Raw genomic sequence first — 22,325 nt, 5'->3', positions numbered from 1 at the left:
GCCTAGAGATGTCATTGTCCCTAAATTGCACTACTCTGTCACATAATTTATACTTTTCTGCTGAATAAATTACATGTTGGAAAGTCTGAAAATCATTTTGGCAATACCAGCATTCCCTGTGGAGGTGAAAGTCCATGACTGTTTTCTTCTTACAGCGAGTGGTGAGTTCACAAACAGGGCATTGCAGCATTTACTGCTCTTCCAGGAAAGCAAACCTTTAAAATTCAAAATGCCAGAAATAATCAGCACTTCTAGCAGCGTCTGTGGAGAGTGAAGCAAGTTACCATTTTCAGTCCATGACTTTTGATCAGTTCTGTTGTAAACAAATGGCAGAATAAAACCTGACTGTTCTCACCATCGAATCAAGCCACTTTTAGGATGTTTCGAGTGTATTATTATGAGCTCAATGACAGTCTCACTAGATTCTCCTCTTCCTCTGTGACTAGCAACTAAACAGCTCAGCCTGACTGCAATAACCACCTCTGACATTATTGCCCATGATTTTCACCCGGAATTATTAATTTATAATAAATTCCAATTAATATGTTTCTGTTTTTGAATGTGCTATTTTGAGTAACTTGGCCTGTTCTACAAGTAAATCCACATGGTCCTCACAGACCAGAGGGCTGCTCTCTCATTAGAGAGAGAGAGTGAGAGAGAGAGAGAGAGAGAGAGAGATGATAGTGGTTGTTTAACTTAAGGGTCACCACACAGAAAAGGGGAGAGATTGAGACAGAGAGCCCTTCAGGGTAAACTCAGCTGGTGCAGAAATTGAGCCCACGCTGTCACTGTTACTCTGCATTGGAGAGCAGCTGTCCATCCAACTGAACTAACCAATTCTTGTTGTATAAGTGAAGGTAGAAGGAAGAAAATCAGTAATCTTAGAGTCACACAGTGCAGAAACAGACGTTTCGGTCCAACAAGTCCATGTTGACCATAATTCCAAGATAAAATAGTCCCAACTACCTGCTCCTGGCCCATATTGAATTGAATTGAATTGAATTTATTGTCACGTGTACCGAGGCACAGTGTAAAGCTTTGTCTTGTGAGCAATACAGGCAAATCACAGAGTTAAGTAGCATAGATTGCAAATAATAGGTAAATAGCAGCAAAAACAACAAGACAGGTACAAGCGAATGTTAAGAATTTGTGAGTCCATTCAGTATTCTAACAACAGTAAGAGTGAAACTGTTTCGAAACTGGCGGGTGTGTGTGTTCAGGCTTCTGTACCTTCTCCCCGATGGTAGAGTAGAAAAGCATTGCCAGGGTGGGATGGATCTTTGAGAATGCTGGCGGCCTTTCCTTGACAGCGGGCCTGGTAGATGGATTCTATAGATGGGAGGTTGGCCTTTGTGATTGTCCGGGATGAGTTCACCACTCTCTGTAACCGTCTCCGATCTTGAATGGTACAGTTGCCATACCAGGTAGTGATACATCCAGACAGAATGCTCTCGATGGCGCACCTATAAATGTTGGCACGGGTATTCACCGTCATGCCAAGTTTCCTCAGCTGCCTGAGGAAGAAGAGTTGTTGTTGGGCCTTTGTAACCAGTGCGTCCATATTCCTCCAAACCTGTCCTATTCATTTATTTATCTAGGTGTCTTTCTAAACATTGTAACCATGTCCAAATCCACCACTTCCTCGGGAGGTTCATTCCACGTGAACCACTCTCTGTGTAAAAAAAAGTGTCCCCCATATCTTTCAGACTAGAAAAAAAACAGAAGAGACTTGGGACAATCATGGTGCTGCACAGTGCATGGAAGAGGCCAAAAGGAGAAGAAGGGTAAAAATTATGAGTGGCTTCAAACATACAGTAAAGGTAGGAAAGCCACCTACTTGTTCAAAATATTGTACAGAACGTTCCACTTGTATTTGTATTTTGTAAAAACTAGGGCACAGAATGTTTTGTTTGCTGGTGCAGATCTAATGCCAGGTTAAGGTTGAGTGCCCCTAGACGAATATGTATAAATGTGGCCGGTGCTGACCACAGTAATGGAAGGACGGAAAAGATGTGGTACCCCAAAACATACTCAAAACCCCATCGAGCCAAGCAGAATGTTGAATTATGGTGTGTCATTTTGGAGACAGATAATTATTGACCATAACAAAGGGATTTCACTGCACAAAGCACAACCTGTAGCTTTGGTATCAATGCACCAACTGGCATCATTGTTCAACCTCTTGCAAATTAAGGTAATGTGTTATTACATTAAAGGTTACAGCAAAGTTCATGATTTAATGAATTTACAGCAGTGACAGTAAATCTTGCTCCACTCAAACACCAAAGGATTATTTTGTTTCTAGCCCACTGTGCAAATGTATATTGTTTCATTTTGGATAAATTTTTAAAAGGTAATTTCAAAGCTCACCCCTTTAACAATTCCCGTCGTGAGGTCCCTTTCTCAAGGAAGCCAGGAATTAGAAAAATAAGGATAGTAATCAGACACAGGACAGAGAGAGGACAACTGGGGCTACTGCGAAGGTAAAGCCGAGGTGAGAGGAGGGGGCTGAGAATATCAGAAGGCAGAATAAAGCAAAGATAATGCAAGTAAAATAATAAAACAGAATTTATCTCCAAGGAGTTCTGTTAAAATAAATATTAAATGTGAACTTCACTGTAGCGCCACCTAGTGGAACAAACTTGCTTGTTGCCTTTCATTGGGAAGAATTACAACGTGTAGGAATAATATTAAATATACTCATATACTCTCCTTAGAGGTGTAAGTGTTGCACAGGCATTCCACCTAAAATGATAAAATATCATGTTAAAAATAACTCAACACCAGGTTATAGCCCAACAGGTTTATTTGGAAGCACTAGCTTTCGGAGCGCTGCTCCTTCATCTGGTGGTTGTGGAGTATAAGATAGTAAGACACAGAATTTATTGCAAAAGTTTACAGTGTGATGCAACTAAAATTATATGTTGAAAAAGACCTGGATAGTTGTCAATGTTCACTTCCTACATGACCTATGCATAGTATCAGCATTGTGTACCATATTAAAGATTGCACCTTAATAGTTCACCAAAGCTTCTTAGAAGACACTTTCCAAATCACAGAATCCCCACAGTTCAGACAGAGACTAATTGATCTATCATGTCTGCCCCAACCCTCAAGACCATTTCAGCCTATGGCCATAAACCACATTTTCCATGGCTACTCCACCTAGCCTGCACACCCTGGTCATTACGGAACAATTTAGCACGGCCAGTCCACCCTAAACTGCGCATGTTTGGACTGTGGGAAGAAACCAGAGCACCCACAGGAAACCCACACAGACACGAGTAAAATGTACAAACTGCACATTGAATTGAACCTGGGTCCCTGGCTCTGTGAGACAACAATGCTAATCCACTGTTGAACCCCCACCCACCCCCTTCCAGGTCTTTACCATCTAGAAGAACCAATACAAGCAGGTAGATGGGAACACCATCGCCAGTGAGGAACCCTCCAAGCCACACTCTATAGTCAGTTTGGAATTATATTAGAATATCTTTACTGCCACTAGGTGAAAATCCTGAAACTCTCTCTCTAACTGTGGGAATAACTACCCACTCCCCCACCACCCCAAGGCAAAACATTGTGTAGTACATCTCACCATCAGTATATTTTTAAGTGATATGATCATGATATCATTACTACTCTGTAACATGTGGCTGATGGATACAAAAACCTCATACTCCATCTTAAGTGGGAACACTTGAAGCTTGACAGGCAACAAGAAAGCATGTTGCTCTGTGTAAATTAATAGCTTAATCTTAGTCCAGATACTGATGTGCCTGGAGTGTCATGACTTGGAGGAAGAAAGTGAATGCGTTGTGGCCAAATTTGCAAGCGACTGAAAAGTTTGGAAAGGCAGTTTGTGAGGGGGATATAAACAGTTTACAAAGAAATATTGATAGGTTAAGTAAGAGGACAGAATGTTTGCAAATGGAGCATAATGTGAGAAAATGTGGAATCATTTATTTTGAATATGAGAACAAAAAGACAAAGTATCATTTAAGTGGAGGGGAGCTACAGAAAGTTGCAACACACAGGGACTTGGAGGTGTTTGTGCATAAACCACAGAAAGCCAGCACCCAGGGGCAGCAGGTAATCAGGAAGGGCTAATGGAATGGGGGTTGGAGTATAAGAGTGGGGAAGTCTTACCGCAACCGGACAAGGTGCTGGTGAGACCACATCTGGAATACTGCGAGCAGTTTTGATGTCCTTACTTAAGGAAATGTATCATTTCTGTGGAAGTTGTTCAGAAAAGAGTCACTAGGATGATCCATGGGAAGGTAAAGGCGAAACTAGTTAGGGGTCTACTCACTGGAGTTTATAAGAATGAGAAGTGATCTAATTGAAACATATTGGATTCTTAAGGGGCTTGACAGGGTCAATGCTGAGAGTTTAGGACCAGAGGGTATAGTCTCAGAATAAAGGGACACTGATTTCAGACTGAGGTGAGAAGGGATTTCTTCTCTCAGAGAGTTGGGAGACTTTGAAACTGCTTGCCACAGAGAGCTATAGGGGTCAGAATCCTTGTATATCTTTAAGGCTGAGGCAGATGGGTTCTTGATCAGTTGAGGAATGAAGGGTTACAGGGAAAACACAGGAAAGTGGATATGAGGAATATGGGAGTTAGCCATGATCCTATTCAATGGTGAAGAAGGCTTGAGGGACTGAATGGCCTCCTCCTGTTCCTATTTCCTACAGTCCTGTTGGTCATATGTTGTTTTTTTTGTGATGAAGCTAGTTGTGATAAAGGTCTCTTGGATTCTCCAATACCATGTTAGCTATATCCACCACGTTTCCTCTGGATGGTTATTTTTTAGCATGGAGCTCTGGATGTTCATTACTGTTTCAGTTGTTGCATGGTACTGCAGGATAAAGGGGTTCTGATTTAAAGATTTAAAAATTGTCTGGTGCTTGTTTAAAGATAACCATGATCTGATTTGAATTGTGTTCATAAAATCGAAAGCTAATAAACGGTTTTCTATATTCATGAAGCCTATACAACTAGTTTTTCCAAGACAGAGAATTTAAAGTCTACAAGCTCAGCAAGATGTCTTACTGCATTTTACCAAATGTGGCTCATTAACTCCCTACCCCAGCCCCACTCCTCTTGTTCATCTGTTTCTAGTCTCGTTTTCCCCTCATCATTCCCGGCAAATCACCAGATATCTGCCAAAACTGCTCCATCCTTAAAATATTGCTGTGTACCTGGATGAGCATTGGAATGCTATGGATAGTACCCTTTTTCTCCCTTTCAGATCTTAATTTAGGTCCATTTTATGTCTCCCTTTCTCTTTCACCACAATGAATGACTTCTATGTTATGTGCTGTACCTCCACACCGTCTGTTCTCCCCGCTCCTCCTCCACCTCTGTCAGAAATATATTAAAACATTTCCAACTTTTTTTCAGTTCTGTAGAAGAGGCACACTGGACTCGAAAGCTCTGTTTCTCTCTCCTCCAATGCTGCCAGACCTACTGAGTTTCTCCTGCAATCTTGGTGTTTCTCCCAAGTAATTAAAATCCTGTAAATGTCAGACTATGCTGAGTCAAGAGTGTGTTGCTGGAAAAGCACAGCTGATCAGGCAGCATCCGAGGAGCAGGAGAATCGACGTTTCGAGCATAAGCTTTTCATCAGGAATGAGGCTTCTTGATGAAAGGCTTATGCTCAAAACATTGATTCTCCTGCTCCTCGGATGCTGCCTGACCTGCTGTGCTTTTCCAGCACCACACTCTTGACTCTAATCTCCAGCATCTGCAGTCCTCACTTTGTCCCAGTAAATTATGTTGAGTGTCTATCATAAGTTCTTTTTAAAGAAACCCATCTGGCAGTAATTGTTTCTAATATACAAGTTCCTGAACTAAGCATGAAACATCGCTAAATGATTTAGATTTAGTGTTCTGTTCATTGTCAAAAATGTTGCCATATTTAAGGTGGGCAACACGGTGGCACAGTGGTTAGCGCTGCTGTCTCACAGCGCCAGAGACCTGGGTTCAACTCCCGCCTCAGGCGACTGACTGTGTGGAGTTTGCGCGTTCTCCCCGTGTCTGCGTGGGTTTCCTCCGGGTGCTCCGGTTTCCTCCCACAGTCCAAAGATGTGCGGGTCAGGTGAATTGGCCATGCTAAATTGCCCATAGTTTTAGGTAAAGGGTAAATGTAGGGGCATGGGTGGGTTGCGCTTCGGCGGGTCGGTGTGGACTTGTTGGGCCAAAGGGCCTGTTTCCACACTGTAAAGTAATCTAATTTCCTCTGGATGGTTATTTTTTAGCATGAAACTCTGAATGTTCATGACGGTTTCAGTTGTTGTATGGTACTGCAGGATTAAGGGGTTCTGATTTAAAGATTTAAAAATTGTCTGGTGCTTGTTTAAGGGTATCCATGATCTGAGTTGAATTGTGTTCATAAAATCGAAAGCTCGGAACAGAGTGATTAAGGTAGCAGAAGTCACACAATTGCACACAACTGTAAAGCCAGACAGAAATTACAAAGTAGATAATGCACTACTTAAAATCTCTGCGCATTTTGTATAAAGGCTATCAGTGTGTTGGTGAAATACAGTTATTATTTAAAATAATGTATTAACTCAATGTGTAAGTAATCAAAAAGGACCACGCGGCTGCAAAACAAAAGGTACAACATGTACTTTAGAGGGAAGTGTTACCTTTAAGACCTTATAAGTTGAAATGAAATAATCGAGAACACAGGCTGAAGACTTGATATTCCACAGATGTTATTCCACATAGTAAATTGTAAATTAAGTTTTAAGGGAGGATGGTGGTATTGGTTTTTAATCATTAGATCTTGACAGGCCAACAATATTTACGTTATAATTAAACCCATAAAAATACAGTAGCAGCCTTCACTTTTCATTTACTGTCAAAGACTCTGTAAGTGATACTAATTTCCCATATTGATTGCAATTAATCAGATTAACGTAATATTAGATTAATTATTTCATCTACTTCAATTACCTGATAATGACTAAATTAAAACTAATTGCTAAATATGAACTTCTTTACATCTTTGTCAGGTGTGCACAACAATTTACATCAAAGTAACTTAGTTTTAGGTGTAATGGAAGAAATGTGGCAGCCAATATTTGTGTCACAAACTCCTACACATCATGATGGTGAACAGATAACTTTGTTTTATGATGTTGACAGTGGGATAAGTATTGGCTAGGACACCAGGATAACCCCCTTCCTGTCATCTAAGTTGTGCCATACCAACTTTTACATCTGCCCATGAGCAGGTCTCAGTTTCATGTTTTATCCAAAGAAAGCAGCAGCTGAGAGGGTTCAGCATCCCAAAGGAAAACTTTGAGTTTTGTTTTCAAACCTTGGGTTAGGACTTAAAACAGAAACTTGTTACCCAGAAGTAAATGTTCTACAACTGAGAAATAAGAGATTGAGATTATCCCGTTTCCCATACAGAGATTTGGTTTTTTTTCGAGTCTGCAATCACCTGAGATAATTTCAATGTGGAAAATTTATGTTGCAAAAGAAACATAACACTTACCACAAAAGCATTAATTACTGGAGAAAATTCTGAACTGGACTCGAAACATTAACTCTGTTTCTCTCTTTGCTGCCAGACTGACTGAATTAGAATTAGAACTGGAATCCATATAGTGTTGAAACAGGGCCTTCGGCCCAACAAGTCCACACTGACCCTCCAAAGAGTAACCCACCCAGACCCATTTCCCCTATCCTATATTTACCCCTGACTAATGCACCTAACTACACATTCCTGAACACTACGGGCAATTTAGCGTGGCCACTTCACCCAACTTGCACATCTTTGGACTGTGGGAGGAAACCAGAGCACCCGGAGGAAACCTACGCAGACATGGGGAGAATGTGCAAACTCCACACAGGCAGTCACCCGAGGCTGGAATTGAACCCAGGTCATTGGTGCTGTGAGGCAGCAGTGCTAACCACTGAGCCACCTATTACTGTTTTTGTTTCAGATTTCCAGCAACTGCTGTTTTTGTTTTGTGACAACATTTATAATTCACCAACTACAGTCTGTTGAAGCCTGTATTCAAATTGGGTTAGAATTTCACAGGGTCTGAGAACAGTTAGAGCAGGCCTGAGCTAGCTCGTGTGTTGGGAGCTGGGTAGATGCCCTCACTGGCAATTGCTTTGAATTTTATAACTAATAGAAACCAGTTGCATCAGAGTGTCCATACAATCTGGGTTTGTATCTTACGATTCCTTGTAAGATTTAAACCACTCCCAGAGTAAATAATGCCTTAGTTTTTTTTATCTTTTTTTGCTCGTGAAGTTCTTCAGGCGCATGCCTTTCTCTTGTTGCCACTGAAATAACTCCACAGAGGCCAATATCCCGTCACCAAATCACCCGTTATTTACACATGGAGAGTGCTTGGCAGTGATCCAGCGGTCTCAGAGCCAGCTCTCAGCATGAACAGAGTGCCTGACATTCTTGTTTCTTTCTCCTTTTTCCCCCTGCACCCATGTTCCGTGTGTGTACAGGTGTGAGACACAGTGACACGCAACAGGTGCACAAATCTTTATTCAATTTCCTCCACCCACGAAGAAAGGAAACCCCCGAGTGACCGGTGATAAACAATGTCCTTCTCATCAAAGGGTAACGCTGAGTGATCAAACAGTGAAGGGGACGGATGCCTTAGTTTTATAGTGTGGGCTTGTTTACAACTAATTAACTTTCATTCTCAAGTTGGCTTTTATTTCCTACATTAAGCTCTGCAGATGATCCGAGATATTCTTTCATATCCTTAACATAATCCCCCAGTTGCAGTACACCTGAAGGATTTTCAGTTGAAGATCACATGTACGAACACCTGATGGCTGCATCTGATCACATTCTGCTATGATACATTTGTGAGCAATAATTTAAAATGGTAGACTGAGAGCAATGTAATAATTTTCTCCTGATATTCAGGGTAATTTGCTTCTAGATTTCTTGAGTTATTACATTTCAGTCGTATACATGAATAAGAAATCCATGGAGGGATATGGCCAGGAGCAGGCAGGTGGGACTAGTTTAGTTTGGGATAATGGTTGGCATGGACTGGTCAGACCAAAATGTCTGTTTCAGCGCTGTATGACTCTATCAGAAATGTCAGCAGTTACCAGTTGTTTGATACATGCCAATGAAGCAATGTTCCATCCATTTGAACCAAGCCCCATCATGACTTCTCATTAAACTGATAAATTATGAAATAGCTGTTCAGGGAATTTAAAATGTTGGACGTGCTCAAAATGAACCGAAGTTTTTCTGATCTCTCAGACTCCAGAAAGCTCCCAGCTTGCTGCCAGTCCATTCTCACCTCTCCTGTTGACTATTGCTCAAACCCTCCTTGTGCCACGTTGTGCCTCGTGTGCCAATCAGCAAGGAGTGAGAGCTTGATGATTTCCCATCATTATGGAATTGCTAAATTGCAAGATAGAGCCTTATTGGCACTCACAGCTCACCATGACCTGAGTCTGTCCCTGGCTCAGGCATCTATAGGCAGCTGGGGGCAGGGATCAGTTTCAGGCAGACCATCCTGAAATGATCATACTCAGTGAATGTACAACATGACGTTGCAAGTGAGGAAAGCTTGGTGCAAAACTACTTTGAGCTTTATAATAAATGTCATTCTTAGTAAAGAATGACATGGAAAATTGCTCTAAATTTTAACCATCCATAAAACAGCTTTAACTTTAACCTTTCCTCGGGAAAAATCTTGCTCCAAAGTCCAAGTGTTAAAATGTGTTTCTTACACAAAACTTTGATATTGGATCTTCTCTATGACATTAGAAGAGTTGGAGAATAAACAATCTTAACCTCTATTCACTACTTAATCGTAACATTTTGATGCTGCAAGGTCTGAGGTTTACTACGTTACAAACACATACAATCAATTACTTCTCTGATTGAAAAAAATAAAGTAAGCATCTGGCTAATGTAGATCAAGATTCCATTGACTGCTATTTGTGGAAATCATAATAAAATCTTTACAACAATGACAACTTACATTCACATAGTACCTTAAATGTTATGTAAATTTCTAAGGCTCTTCAGAGGAGCAGTATCAAATAAAATGGTATGGAGTCTCATAAAGAACTAATAGAAGAGATGAGTAAAATTGGCCAAAGTAGTAGGCCTGACGAAGCAAGTTAAACATTTGCTGGGGGCTTTTGAGGGCCCGGTGAATGGAATCTTTTGGTATGGAATGCCTTTATTCCTCACTATTTCTGATTTACATAGCGACCTTACTGTGTGTGAAACAAGGGTCCTTACTCTATAGAACCATCGTTTCTTTAGAGAAAGACTAAGGCATGGCATTTCCAGGCTCTAACTCTAAGACCTTTCCAACCATTTCAGTGACTTCCTGCCACATATAAGATATCGTTTATGTTTTCTTTTTGGACTATGAACTGGGATGGAATTTAGGTCCTTCTGCTATAACGCATGTTCCATTATCCCAAATTCGCAATAAAGTGATTGATGAATTGGGAACACTCTGATCAAAGCATGAAGTTTTAAGGTGTGTTTTGGTTATAACGCGATTCCGACCCCATTAGTTTAAACTGTGCTGCTGTGACACGATTTTCTTATAACACGGGATTGCACAGGAATTGAATGGCCGCGTTATAGCAGGACTGCCTGTACAGTAAAATAATTCCAACAGCTCTGGATTTGGCTGCTTCAATGGTGGCTCCCTGCAGTGGTGAGGAATATGGGTCCCATCTTTTCCCCGAAGATGAACTTTGTCTTAATTAAAACTTTTGTTTTCAAACGTAAGGTTTCTGTTTTTAATATAGGGGATGGAGCAGAGGGGATGGAGGCCAGGGCAGCTGCATGCTTCTCTTGTGGATGTGGGAGGTAAGGGTCACCTCTGATGTCTCTGCTGAGTTCACCTGTAAGAAGTGAACCCAACTCCAGGTCCTCACAGACCCCGTTAAGGAACTGGAGCTGGAGCTGGATGAACTTTGGATTATTTGAGAGATTGACGGGGTGATAGAGGGAAGTTACAGGGAGTCACTCACACCTAAGTTACAGGATCCAGGTGACTGGCAGGAGAGGGTAAGGGAATAGGCAGTCAGTGTGGGATCCATTCACCCCTACCCCCAACCCCATAGCCGTTTCCCCTCAATAATAAGTGTACCGCTTAGGATACCGCTCGCGGGGGGGGAATGACCTACCCGGGAAAGCCACAGCAGCCTGGCTCCATGGCTCAGAAGAGAATGGGAAGAATCGACAAGCAATAATGACAGGAGAATCAGTCGTGACAGAAAGAGACAGGAGATTGTGTGGTCACAAACGAGACTCCCGGATGGAGTGTTGCCTCCCGGGTGCCAGGATGTCTTGGATCGAGTCTACAGAATTCTTAAGGGGGAGGGGGAGCAATCAGAAGTTATGATACGCACCAGTGCCAATGACATCGGGAGGAAAAGGGATGAGGACCTGAAAAGTGAACAGAGGGAGTTAGGTTGAAAGCTAGAAGGCAGGACGAGCAGAGTATTAATCACAGGATTGTCACCATGTGCAAGTGAGGTTAGGATCAGAGAGCGAGTGCAGATGAACACGTGGCTGCAGGGCTGGTATAGGAGGGAGGGCTTCAGGTGTGTGGATGATTGAGACATCTTCTGGGGAAGGTGGAACCTGTATAAGAAGTAGGGGTTGCATCTGAACTGGTATCAATATCCTGGATGGAAGGTTTGCTAGAGCTCTTTGGGAGGGTTAAACCCGGGAGGGGGGTGGAGACCAGACCTACAGATCAGATGATGGTAGGTAGTGAAGAGCCAGACACAGCATGCAGAGAGTCTGTGAGGAGGAATAGGCACTTGATAGGGTAAAGGTGCAGTCAGTGTGATGGGTTGAAGTGTGTTTATTTTAATACAAGAAGGATCAGCAATGACAGTGATGAACTCAGAGCATGGATCAGTATTGGGAAATTCGATGAGAGTGTGGTGCTGGAAAAGCCGAGCCGGTCAGGCAGTATCCGAGGAGCAGGAGAATTGATGTTTCAGGTATAAGCTCTTCATCAGGAATGAGGCTTGTGAGCCAGAGGGGTGGAGAGATCAATGGGAGGGGGGTGGGACTGAGGGGGGGTAGGTAGCTGAGAATGAGATAGGTGCCTGAAGGGTGGAGAGAAGGTGATAGGTCCGAGAGGAGGGTGGAGCAGATAGGTGGGAAGGAAGATAGGCAGATAGGACAAGTCCGGACAAGCCATGGGGACAATTCTGAGCTGGAAGTTTGGAACTAGGGTGAGGTGGGGGAAGGGGAAATGAGGAAACTGTTGAAGTCCACATTGATGCCCTGGGGTTGAAGTGTTCCGAGGTGGAAGATGAGGCGTTCTTCCGCAATCGCTTCCCTATTTTTAGGCAGTAACCTAGTGTATATCCCGTCTGGTCCAGGGAATTTATCTATTTTTATGTTATGGTTGGAGTGGTGGAGTCTGAGGGCGGAGGTGCGGGATGTGGACGAGATGCATTGGAGGGCATCTTTAACCACGTGGGAAGGGAAATTGTGTACTCTGGAGTAGTGCCAGGTGATTGGAGGGTAGCAAATGTTATTCCCTTGTTCAAGAAAGGGAATAGGGATAATCTTGGGAATTACGGACCAGTCAGTCTTACGTTGGTGGTGGGCAAAGTATTGGAGAGGATTCTGAGACAGGATTTATGATTACTTGGAAAACCAAAGTTTGATGAAAGATAGTCAGCATGGCTTTGTGAGGGGCAGGTTATGCCTCACAAAACTTATTGAATTATTTGAGGATGTGACAATATACATTGATGAAGGTAGAGCGGTGGATGTGGTGTACATGGATTTTAGCAAGGCGTTTAATAAGGTTCCCCATGGTAGGCTCATTCAGAAATTAAGGAGGCATGGAATACAAGGAAACCTGTCTGTCCTGATACAGAATTGGCTGGCCCATAGAAGACAGAGGGTGGTGGTAGATGGAAAGTATTCAGCCTGAAGCTCAGTGACCTGTGGTGTTCAGCAGGGATCGGTTCTGGGACCTCTGCTCCTTGAGATTTTATAAATGACTTGGATGAGGAAGTGGAAGGGTGGGTTAGTAAGTTTGTCGATGACGCGAAGGTTGATAGAATCGTGGATAGTGTGGAGGGCTGTTGGAAGTTGCAATGGGGCATTGACAGGATGCAGTGCTGGGCTGAGAAGTGGCAGATGGAGTTCAACCTGGAAAAGTGTGAAGTGATTCAATTTGGAAGGTTGAATCTGAATGCAGAATACAGGGTTAAAGGCAGGATTCTTGGCAGTGTAGAGGAACAGAGGGATCTTGGGGTCCATGTCCACAGATCCCTCAAAGTTCCCATCCAAGTTGATAGGGTTGTTAAGAAGGTTTCTGGTGTGTTGGCTATCATTAGCAGGAGGATTGAGTTCAAGAGCCGTGAAGTTATGCTGCAGTTCTATAGAGCCCTGGTTAGACCACACTTGGAATACTGTGTTCAGTTCTGGTTGCCTCATTAGAGGAAAGATGTGGAAGCTTTAAGAAAGTGGAGAGGAGATTTACCAGGATGCTGCCTGGATTGAAGGGTTTGTCTTATGATGAGAGGTTGAGGGAGCTAGGGCTTTTCTTATTGGAATGAAGAAAATGAGAGGTGACTTGATAGAGGTGTACAAGATGATGAGAGTCATAGATAGAGAGGTTAGCCAGAGACTTTTTCCCAGGGCAGAAATGTCTATCATGAGGCGACATCATTTTAAGGTGATTGGAGGAAGGTTTAGGGGAGATGTCAGAGGTCGATTCTTTATTCAAAGAGCGATGGGTGCGTAGAATGCACTGCCAGTGGTGGTTGTAGAATCAGGGACATTAGGGACATTTAGGCAACTCTTGGATAGGCACATGGATGATAGTACAATGAAGGGTATATAAGTTAGTCTGATCTTAGAGTAGGGTAAAAAACCGGCACAACATCAAGGACCAAGTACTGTGCTGTACTGTTCTATGTTCTATGTAACTAACATTCTTAATGTTTTATTATATTGGATTGTATTAGATAATGGTTTATGTCCAATTTACAGGGGTTTCGCATTTATTTTACTGTTTTTCTATTCTCTCACAATCCTTTATGGAATTAAAACATTAAAATTTATCTCACCTTCTAATTGTTTCTGGCTATTTTGAGATAAATATGTTGGTGTTTCCAGTGTAGTCTCTGTAAAGCTGTTGCTATCATACGCTGCGGCAAATTCACTCAGACACTTCCCAATGTAAACACAAACACTGGAAAGTATAATCAAACTTATCGATAATGGCAGAATGTATGAGCTTAAAATGAGGGCAAGATTACATTTGATTTCCCTAGAACTGATTCCATTTCACTTGAAGACTGCACTTAGTCTTGGCTCCTGATATGCAACATTTTGGGGGAGTGATAGTGTTGAATATGTTTGTCCATTGGCTCAAAATCTCAGTTAAAGTTTGATGAAATGAATATTTATCTGTCTACAAATTAAACCTGTTGGACTATAACCTGGTGTTGGGTGATTTGGAAATCCATAAGTCAGACATTCATAAATTGGGAACCCTGTATACCTTATTGAGCTGTAGGAGATAGCTTCAAGGAATTATTTTCTATAAAATAGTCTTAAAATTTATTGTAATCATTACTACTTTTTTAAAAATTATTTTATATTGTAATACCTGCTGTCAATTTAATGTCCTATCAAGTGTCCTTGAATAGTTTAGTGATATAATTAATTAGTTACAGTAGAATAACCTGAGTTTCCACGACTGACACTGTCACAGAAAATACTCCTTTCCCTCACCCCCTTGCCAAACACTCCAAAATAAATAGATTGAGCAGTGAGCAGGAATGAAAGACGTCAGTGGCGCTAGAAGGATGCAGCTGAAATGGGATAATATCTAAATCACCACCTAAGCCCTAGATCCTCTTTGTCAGCACAATTAATGGGGTCAGCAGCACTCCTCAAACATGCCACTTCAGTCAATTCAATGCAGTTCAACCCACTTTCCCCTGACAGTTAAGTTCTCTTAAATACAGAAATGTTAAAACTTAAGCTCAGGCGCCAGAGTCTGTTTGCGAATTATAAAATAAGAGACAGCTTAAATGTACCTCAGCACCAAGGGAACGATTTGGCATATGAAAAAGAATGTTCCTTGAAACCGTGGAGCTCCATGCAAGAACTTGGGTCGGATATTTATGAAATTAATTATGACGATGTAGATTCTGATGATGAGTTACCGACTATTCCCCAACACAGCGCAAATTCTACTTCAAAAGATTATGAATTGAATATTAATGTTGGAGGCAAAGTTTTCCAGATTGCCTATATTGCTGCAGCCCGCTTTCCTAAGACCAGAATTGGAAAATTGGCTACTTACACCGATTCCACGAGGAAGTTAGATTTGTGTGATGATTACAGCACTCTAAACAACGAATATTTCTTTGATCGTGATCCTGCTATCTTCCACCATATCTTTAACTTCTACAGGACGGGCGTTTTGTGGATTAAAAATGAGCTCTGTCCCAGAAACTTTCTCGAGGAGATCCACTACTGGGGTATACGCATCAAAAACACCAACAGGTGCTGCCGAATCTCCTTCGAAGAGAGACAAGATGAATTGAATGAGCAACTAAAGGTCCAGCGAGAGCTGCAAGCTGAACTCGAAGTGGAAGAAGATGAGGAGCACTTCAGAGACTTGAAATATGGTCACCATAGAAGAGTCATCTGGAACTTAATGGAAAAGCCATTCTCCTCAGTTATAGCTAAGATGATGGCTGTTGCTTCCAGTATGTTTGTATTAATCTCCATTGTAGCCATGGCCTTAAACACAGTTGAAGAGATGCAATACATAAGTGCAGTTGGTCAGCTGAGCGGACATACCTACATGGAGCACGTAGAGACCATTTGTATCATTTTCTTTACGGCAGAATACCTGTTAAGAATAGTGTCCACACCAGACATTGAGAAGTTTGCACGGAGTGCTCTCAATGCAGTTGATCTCATTGCAATCCTGCCCTTTTATCTCCAAGTCACCTTGGAATGTTTTGAGGATGAAGACTATGGGAGACATGACCAGGATATTGAGAAAGTAGGCAGAGTGGGAAAGGTTGGCCAAGTGCTGAGGATCATGAGATTGATGCGAATTTTCCGGATTTTAAAACTTGCGCGGCATTCCACTGGTCTGAGGGCCTTTGGCTTCACACTGAAACAATGTTACCAACAAGTTGGCTGTCTTTTCCTGTTTATAGCCATGGGCGTATTTTCCTTTTCTGCGCTGGTCTTCTCTGTGGAACATGATGTCCCATGCACTAACTTCACCTCCATACCTCATGCCTGGTGGTGGGCTGCGGTGAGTATAATCTAAGAATTCGAGAATTAAAAGAGAAGTGTTTCGTTGCTTAATCATTAACTATCTTCAGGGTTTAAAGTGGAGGGTATTGTTTTATTTAATTTTTTTCTTATGATATTAAAGTTTGTGCATCTGGGGGACAATTTCATTAATTTTCATTATCAATCCTCCCTAGTTAGGTTAACGGTTCAAATACAGACATAAGTTCTGATGAAGGGTCAATGGACCCAAAACCTCAACTCTGTTTTCTCCCCACAGATGCTGCCAGAGCTGTTGAGTTTCTCCAGCAATTTCTGCTTTTGTTACAGAGAAAATCTCCATCTACCGTACTTCAAAATAATAAATGCCAATCTTTTTGCCCATTTGGCCCAAGATGGGACTTACAGCTGACACAAACGAGGGCTGTCCCTCAAACACATCGTTACAGTTTTTTTGCTCATCATTTTAGTGTCAATTTGTCAAAACTGTCCACTGTTGAAGTTGTTATTATAATATTGTATCCTCATTAATAGTAAGTAGTGAGGATTGTCAATATTGGTCTTTGAAAGGTGATGACTACAGTCAGACGGAGATGAATCAGCAATGAAAGAAAGTGTTGGGAGAAGATGTTATGAATATGCAAATATGGAAAACAGAAAAAGGTCGAGAGATTTACTTTTCTCCAGGGAAATAAGGCCATCTAAAATTTTACGTATTTCTATTCTTTTATAGGATAGAACCATGGAAACCAGGAGTAGATGAGGCCATTTGGCCCATTGAGCCTGCGCTCCCATTCAATTTGATCATGGCGGATCCTCGATCTCAATGCCATGCTTCTGTTTCTTCCCCATGCCTTTAGCATCTGGAAATCTATCAATGTCATTATTAAATACATTCAGTGACTTGGCCTGCAAAGCCTTCTATGGCAGTGAATTCTGCAGTTTCACCACCATCTGAGTGATAGAGTGTAAAGCACTTCCAATCTTTTAAACTGAAATTAAAAATCCCTCCACATAGTTCCCTACAAACATTCCCAGGACAGGAACAGCACAGGTTTAGATGCAGAATAAAAATCTTTCTACACTGTCCCCATCAAATGCTCCCAGGACAGGGACAGCATTGGGTTATATGCAGAGTAATGCTACCTCTACACTGCCCCCATCAAACATTCCCGGGACAGGTACAGCACAGGGTTAGGTGCAGAGTAAAGCTCCCTCTTTCTTTAAAGTGAAAGTAAAGTTCTTTCTACTCTGTCCCCATCAATCACACCCAGCACAGGGTGTGATACACCATAAGGATAGAGATAGGATAATCCTCCTTCAACACTGTCACCAACAAACACTCCCAGGACAGAGACTGTAGTAAAGATTGAAACTCTGGCAGTATGTACTTCACTGTCTCTGTCAGCACCTTGCTCTCAGTTGTAGTCTGGTACATCGAGTGATATCAAGACACTGATCTTTAATGATGTTCTCACTGGGACAGGAAAATAGGTTGGACCCTCAAGTGGGAAACTGCTTTTTAATGAAAGGTGGAGCAATTGGGAATCTTTGCAGAATTACGTGTTAATTAGCCAGTAGTTAAGGTGAAAAAAAAATCACTTTTTATACACTGTTGTTTCTCTAGTGTGGGCCTCAAATGTATATTACCTACTAGGTTATGTCCAGCTTCAATCTACTGTATTTTTAAAGGCCTGGAAAGACATTGCATTTCGGAAAAGCACCATTGAGAAATGCATAAAAGAAATTGTAGAACCAGATTTAAGGCAAGGAGGCATGAATTGGTTGGTTGTCATGGTAACCTCATGATCCGTGAAAAAGCCACCTTTGAAGAATTGACAGCCTACCTTTTTCTAAAAGCAAGAGATGAAAGTGAAAATTAATCTGAAATCTCATTAATCATCCGCAGTAGAATTTGCAGGTCAATTTGCGAACCTCAAATCTCAGCTTCTAGCGAACGGGATAGACCTTGTACATAAAACTGCATCTTATTCTCTTATTTGATTAGTTGGGACCCTTAGGACTAAAGTTACAACAGTTAATACAAGATCTGTATTTGTTCCCTGCATGTCAGACATTCTCCTGATTTGATTATGTATCACTATTAATGATAGATAAACAATTTGTAATCATAAACATTCAGCGGTAGAGACGTGTACATTTGGATAGCTACCCATGTAGAAAAGGTTTAGAGAGGAAAGGGCTAAACACAGGCAAATGGGGATGAGTGCAGCTTAGGAAACCTGGCTGGCGTGGACAAATTGGACTGAAGGGTCTGTTTCCGTGCTGTATGACTTGAGTGTGTTTTCTGTTGGAATTGGTGGTAAGTGCTGATGCGCACTTGGCAATACTGACTTGCTCTAATTCCTCCTATTAAAGTGTCATAATATCCATTAAAACCAACTGGCATTACATTAGATTCCCTACAGTGGGGAGATAGGCCCTTCGGCCCAACCAGTCCACACCGACCCTCCGAAGAGTAACCCATCCAGACCCATTTCCCACTGACTGATGCACCGAACACTGTGGGCAGTTTAGCATGGCCAAATCACCTGACCTGCACATTTTTGGGCTGTGGGAGGAAACCCACATAGACTCGGGGAGAATGTGCAAACTCCACACAGATAGTTGCCCAAGGCTGGAATCGAACCTGGGACCCTGGTGCTGTGAGGCAGCAGTGCTAACCACTGAGTCACCTTTCTTCATTCGTGGGATCCAACCTGATTCTTTTTCTGTTTTCTCAACATTGCTATCTTTATATTTTTCTTTCAGTGATGAATGTTTATCTCAACACCCCCTCCCCCACTACATTTAATGCCTTCTAGCATTTTGTGTCATTGAGTGCTAACCCTAAACTCCCTAACCTTTCCTATCATCCCCATCAGTAGTTCTGACTTGCTTCAATCTGACTATCTCTACTGCATTCTCCTCCCCCTCTGTGGTGTTTAGTCTTCTGCTCCAACTTTGGGGCCAGCGACCATAATTCTATTTGTTTTAAAACAGTGGTGGAAAAGGGTAGACCAGATCTAAAAGTTGAAGTTCTAAATTGGAGAAAGGCCAATTTTGACAGTATTAGGCAAGAACTTTCAAAAGCTGATTGGAAGCAGATGTTCACAAGTAAAGGGACGGCTGGAAAATGGGAAGCCTTCAGAAATGAGATAACAAGAATCCAGAGAAAGTATATTCCTGTCAGGGTGAAAGGGAAGGCTGGTAGGTATAGGGAATGCTGGATGACTAGAGAAATTGAGGGATGGGTTAAGAAAAAGAAGGAAGCAAATGTCAGGTCTGGACAGGATAGATCGAGTGAATCCTTAGAAGAGTATAAAGGAAGTAGGAGTATACTTAAGAGGGAAGTCAGGAGGGCAAAACGGGGACATGAGATAGCTTTGGCAAATAGAATTAAGGAGAATCCAAAGGGTTTTTACAAATATATTAAGGACAAAAGGGTAACTAGGGAGAGAATAGGGCCCCTCAAAGATCAGCAAGGTGGCCTTTGTGTGGAGCCACAGAAAATGGGGGAGATACTAAATGAATATTTTGCATCAGTATTTACTGTGGAAAAGGATATGGAAGATATAGACTGTAGGGAAAAAATGGTGACATCTTGCAAAATGTCCAGATTACAGAGGAGGAAGTGCTGGGTGTCTTGAAACGGGTAAAGGTGGATAAATCCCCAGGACCTGATCAGGTGTACCTGAGAACTCTGTGGGAAGCTAGAGAAATGATTACTGGGCCTCTTGCTGAGATATTTGTATCATCAATAGTCACAGGTGAGGTGCTGGATGACTGGAGGTTGGCAAACTTGGTGCCACTGTTTAAGAAGGACGGTAAAGACAAGTCAGGGAACTATAGACCAGTGAGCCTGACCTCAGTGGTGGGCAAATTGTTGGAGGGAATCCTGAGGGACAGGGTGTACATGTATTTGGAAAGGCAAGGACTGATTATGGATAGTCTACATGGCTTTGTGCGTGGGAAATCATGTCTCACAAACTTGATTGAGTTTTTTGAAGAAGTAACAAAGAAGATTGATGAGGCAGAGCAGTAGATGTGATCTATATGGACTTCAGTAAGGCGTTCAACAAGGTTCCCCATGGGAGACTGATTAGCAAGGTTAGATCTTATGGAATACAGGAAGAACTAGCCATTTGGATACAGAACTGGCTCAAAGGTAGAAGACAGAAGGTGCTGGTGGAGGGTTGATTTTCAGAGTGGAGGCCTGTGACCAGTGGAGTGCCACAAGGATCGGTGCTAGGTCCTCCATTTTTTTGTCATTTTGAGCATAAGAGGTACAGTTAGTAAGTTTGCAGATGACACCAAATTTGGAGGTGTAGTGGATAGCGAAGAGGGTTACCTCAGATTACAACAGGATCTTGGTCAGATGGGCCAATGGGCTGAGAAGTGGCAGATGGAGTTTAATTCTGATAAATGCGAGGTGCTGCTTTTTGGGAAAGCAAATCTTAGCAGGACTTATACACTTAATGATAAGGTCCTAGGGAGTGTTGCTGAACAGAGAGACCTTGGAGTGCAGGTTCATAGCTCCTTGAAAGTGTAGTCACAGGTAGATAGGATAGTGAAGAAGGCATTTGGTATGCTTTCCTTTATTGGTCAGAGTATTGAGTATATGAGTTGGGAGGTCTGTTGCAGCTGTACAGGACATTGGTTAGGCCACAGTTGGAATATTGCGTTCAGTTCTGGTCTCCTTCCTATCAGAAAGATGTTGTGAAACTTGAAAGGGTTCAGAAAAGATTTACAAGGATGTTGCCAGGGTTGGAGGATCTGAGCTACAGGGAGAGGCTGAACAGGCTAGGGCTGTTTTCCCTAGAGCATTGGAGGCTGAGGGGTGACCTTATAGAGGTTTACAAAATTATGAGGGGCATGGATAGGATAAATAGACAAAGTCTTTTCCCTGGAGTCGGGGAGTCCAGAACTAGAGGGCATAGGTTTAGGGTGAGAAGGGAAAGATATAAAAGAGACTCAAGGAGCAACTGTTTCACACAGAGGGTGGTACGTGTATGGAATGAGCTGCCAGAGGAAGTGGTGGAGGCTGGTACAATTGCAACATTTTTGAGAGGCATTTGGATGGGTATATGAATAGGAAGGGTTTGGAGGGATATGGGCTGGGCGCTGGCAGATAGGACTAGATTGGGTTGGGATATCTGGTCGGCATGGACAGGTTGGACCGAAGGGTCTGTTTCCATGCTGTACATCTCTATGACTCCATGACTCCAATGCCCTCCTTTCCTGAACACCCATTTGAATTGCATTTAATACTTTGCTTAAAAAATTGCTTTTAAATTGTTTTATTAAGATACCTACTGAATAATGACTTTATTTGCCGACAGGTTAGCATTTCCACAGTCGGCTACGGAGACGTCTACCCAGAAACAGTGCTTGGAAGGATTTTTGCTTTTGGCTGCATTGCTTTTGGGATCATTTTGAACGGCATGCCAATCTCCATTCTCTATAATAAATTCTCTGACTATTATTCACAGCTTAAAAGCTATGAATATACAACATCATCAAAACAGCGAGGAAAGATCAACTTCTCAGGAAGAGCGTTGAGGAAGATGCTGGAATGTTGTGGAGGGGTCCCACACCATCACTTACCAAGGGAAGAATAAGATGTCCTCAGACAATGACCTGAGTTTGATAAATGCTCTCTCACATTTTCTTTCTTGAGTGGTTTGAAGAAACATTTCATGTTTAAAATCCAGGGAACAAATTGGCATGTTCCCTGGAAAATTGATGATAAATGCAACTGGCAGTGTTCCGAATGTTGTTTTCATGATTAACCTTCAAAGCATGAAATGTCGAGTAAAAACGTTTTTGAATATTGTATTGTCATTCAGGATTACTTTCCCCTCAGTTTATTTAATTCAATCCAGCAGCAAATTTCCTGGGTAAGATACCAGTTACGTAACACAGCACAGGTTTTGAAAAAAATAATTTTTAGCAAACACAATGTCGCATAAAAGAATTGTAAACAACACTCAGAGGCCAGACCACCCAATGGGTTGGGAGCTTGCTCTCGGGAAA

At 42.1% G+C, this 22,325-nt stretch overlaps 1 protein-coding gene across 1 annotated transcript; it reads left to right on the top strand.

The window, feature by feature from the left end:
• The first annotated feature begins 15,000 nt into the window (after positions 1–15,000).
• On the top strand, positions 15,001–21,910 carry kcnv2a (potassium channel, subfamily V, member 2a). Its single transcript, XM_060842021.1, has 2 exons — positions 15,001–16,311; positions 21,632–21,910. Exons 1-2 carry the CDS (start codon positions 15,001–15,003, stop codon positions 21,908–21,910), a joined length of 1,590 nt encoding a protein of 529 aa, XP_060698004.1.
• Positions 21,911–22,325: the final 415 nt, after the last annotated feature.

Source organism: Hemiscyllium ocellatum, chromosome 2, assembly GCF_020745735.1.
Source record: "Hemiscyllium ocellatum isolate sHemOce1 chromosome 2, sHemOce1.pat.X.cur, whole genome shotgun sequence".
Lineage (NCBI taxonomy): Eukaryota > Metazoa > Chordata > Chondrichthyes > Orectolobiformes > Hemiscylliidae > Hemiscyllium > Hemiscyllium ocellatum.
The sequence above is the reverse complement of the archived record's forward strand: the minus strand, read 5'-3'. Positions and strand labels throughout refer to the sequence as shown.

Excerpts from the sequence above, each read along its gene's own strand:
- kcnv2a (XM_060842021.1), top strand. The coding sequence starts at position 15,001 with ATGTTAAAACTTAAGCTCAGGCGCCAGAGTCTGTTTGCGAATTATAAA. Across the intron at positions 16,312-21,631 it reads ATGCCTGGTGGTGGGCTGCG|GTTAGCATTTCCACAGTCGG; the intron begins GTGAGTATAATC and ends ATTTGCCGACAG.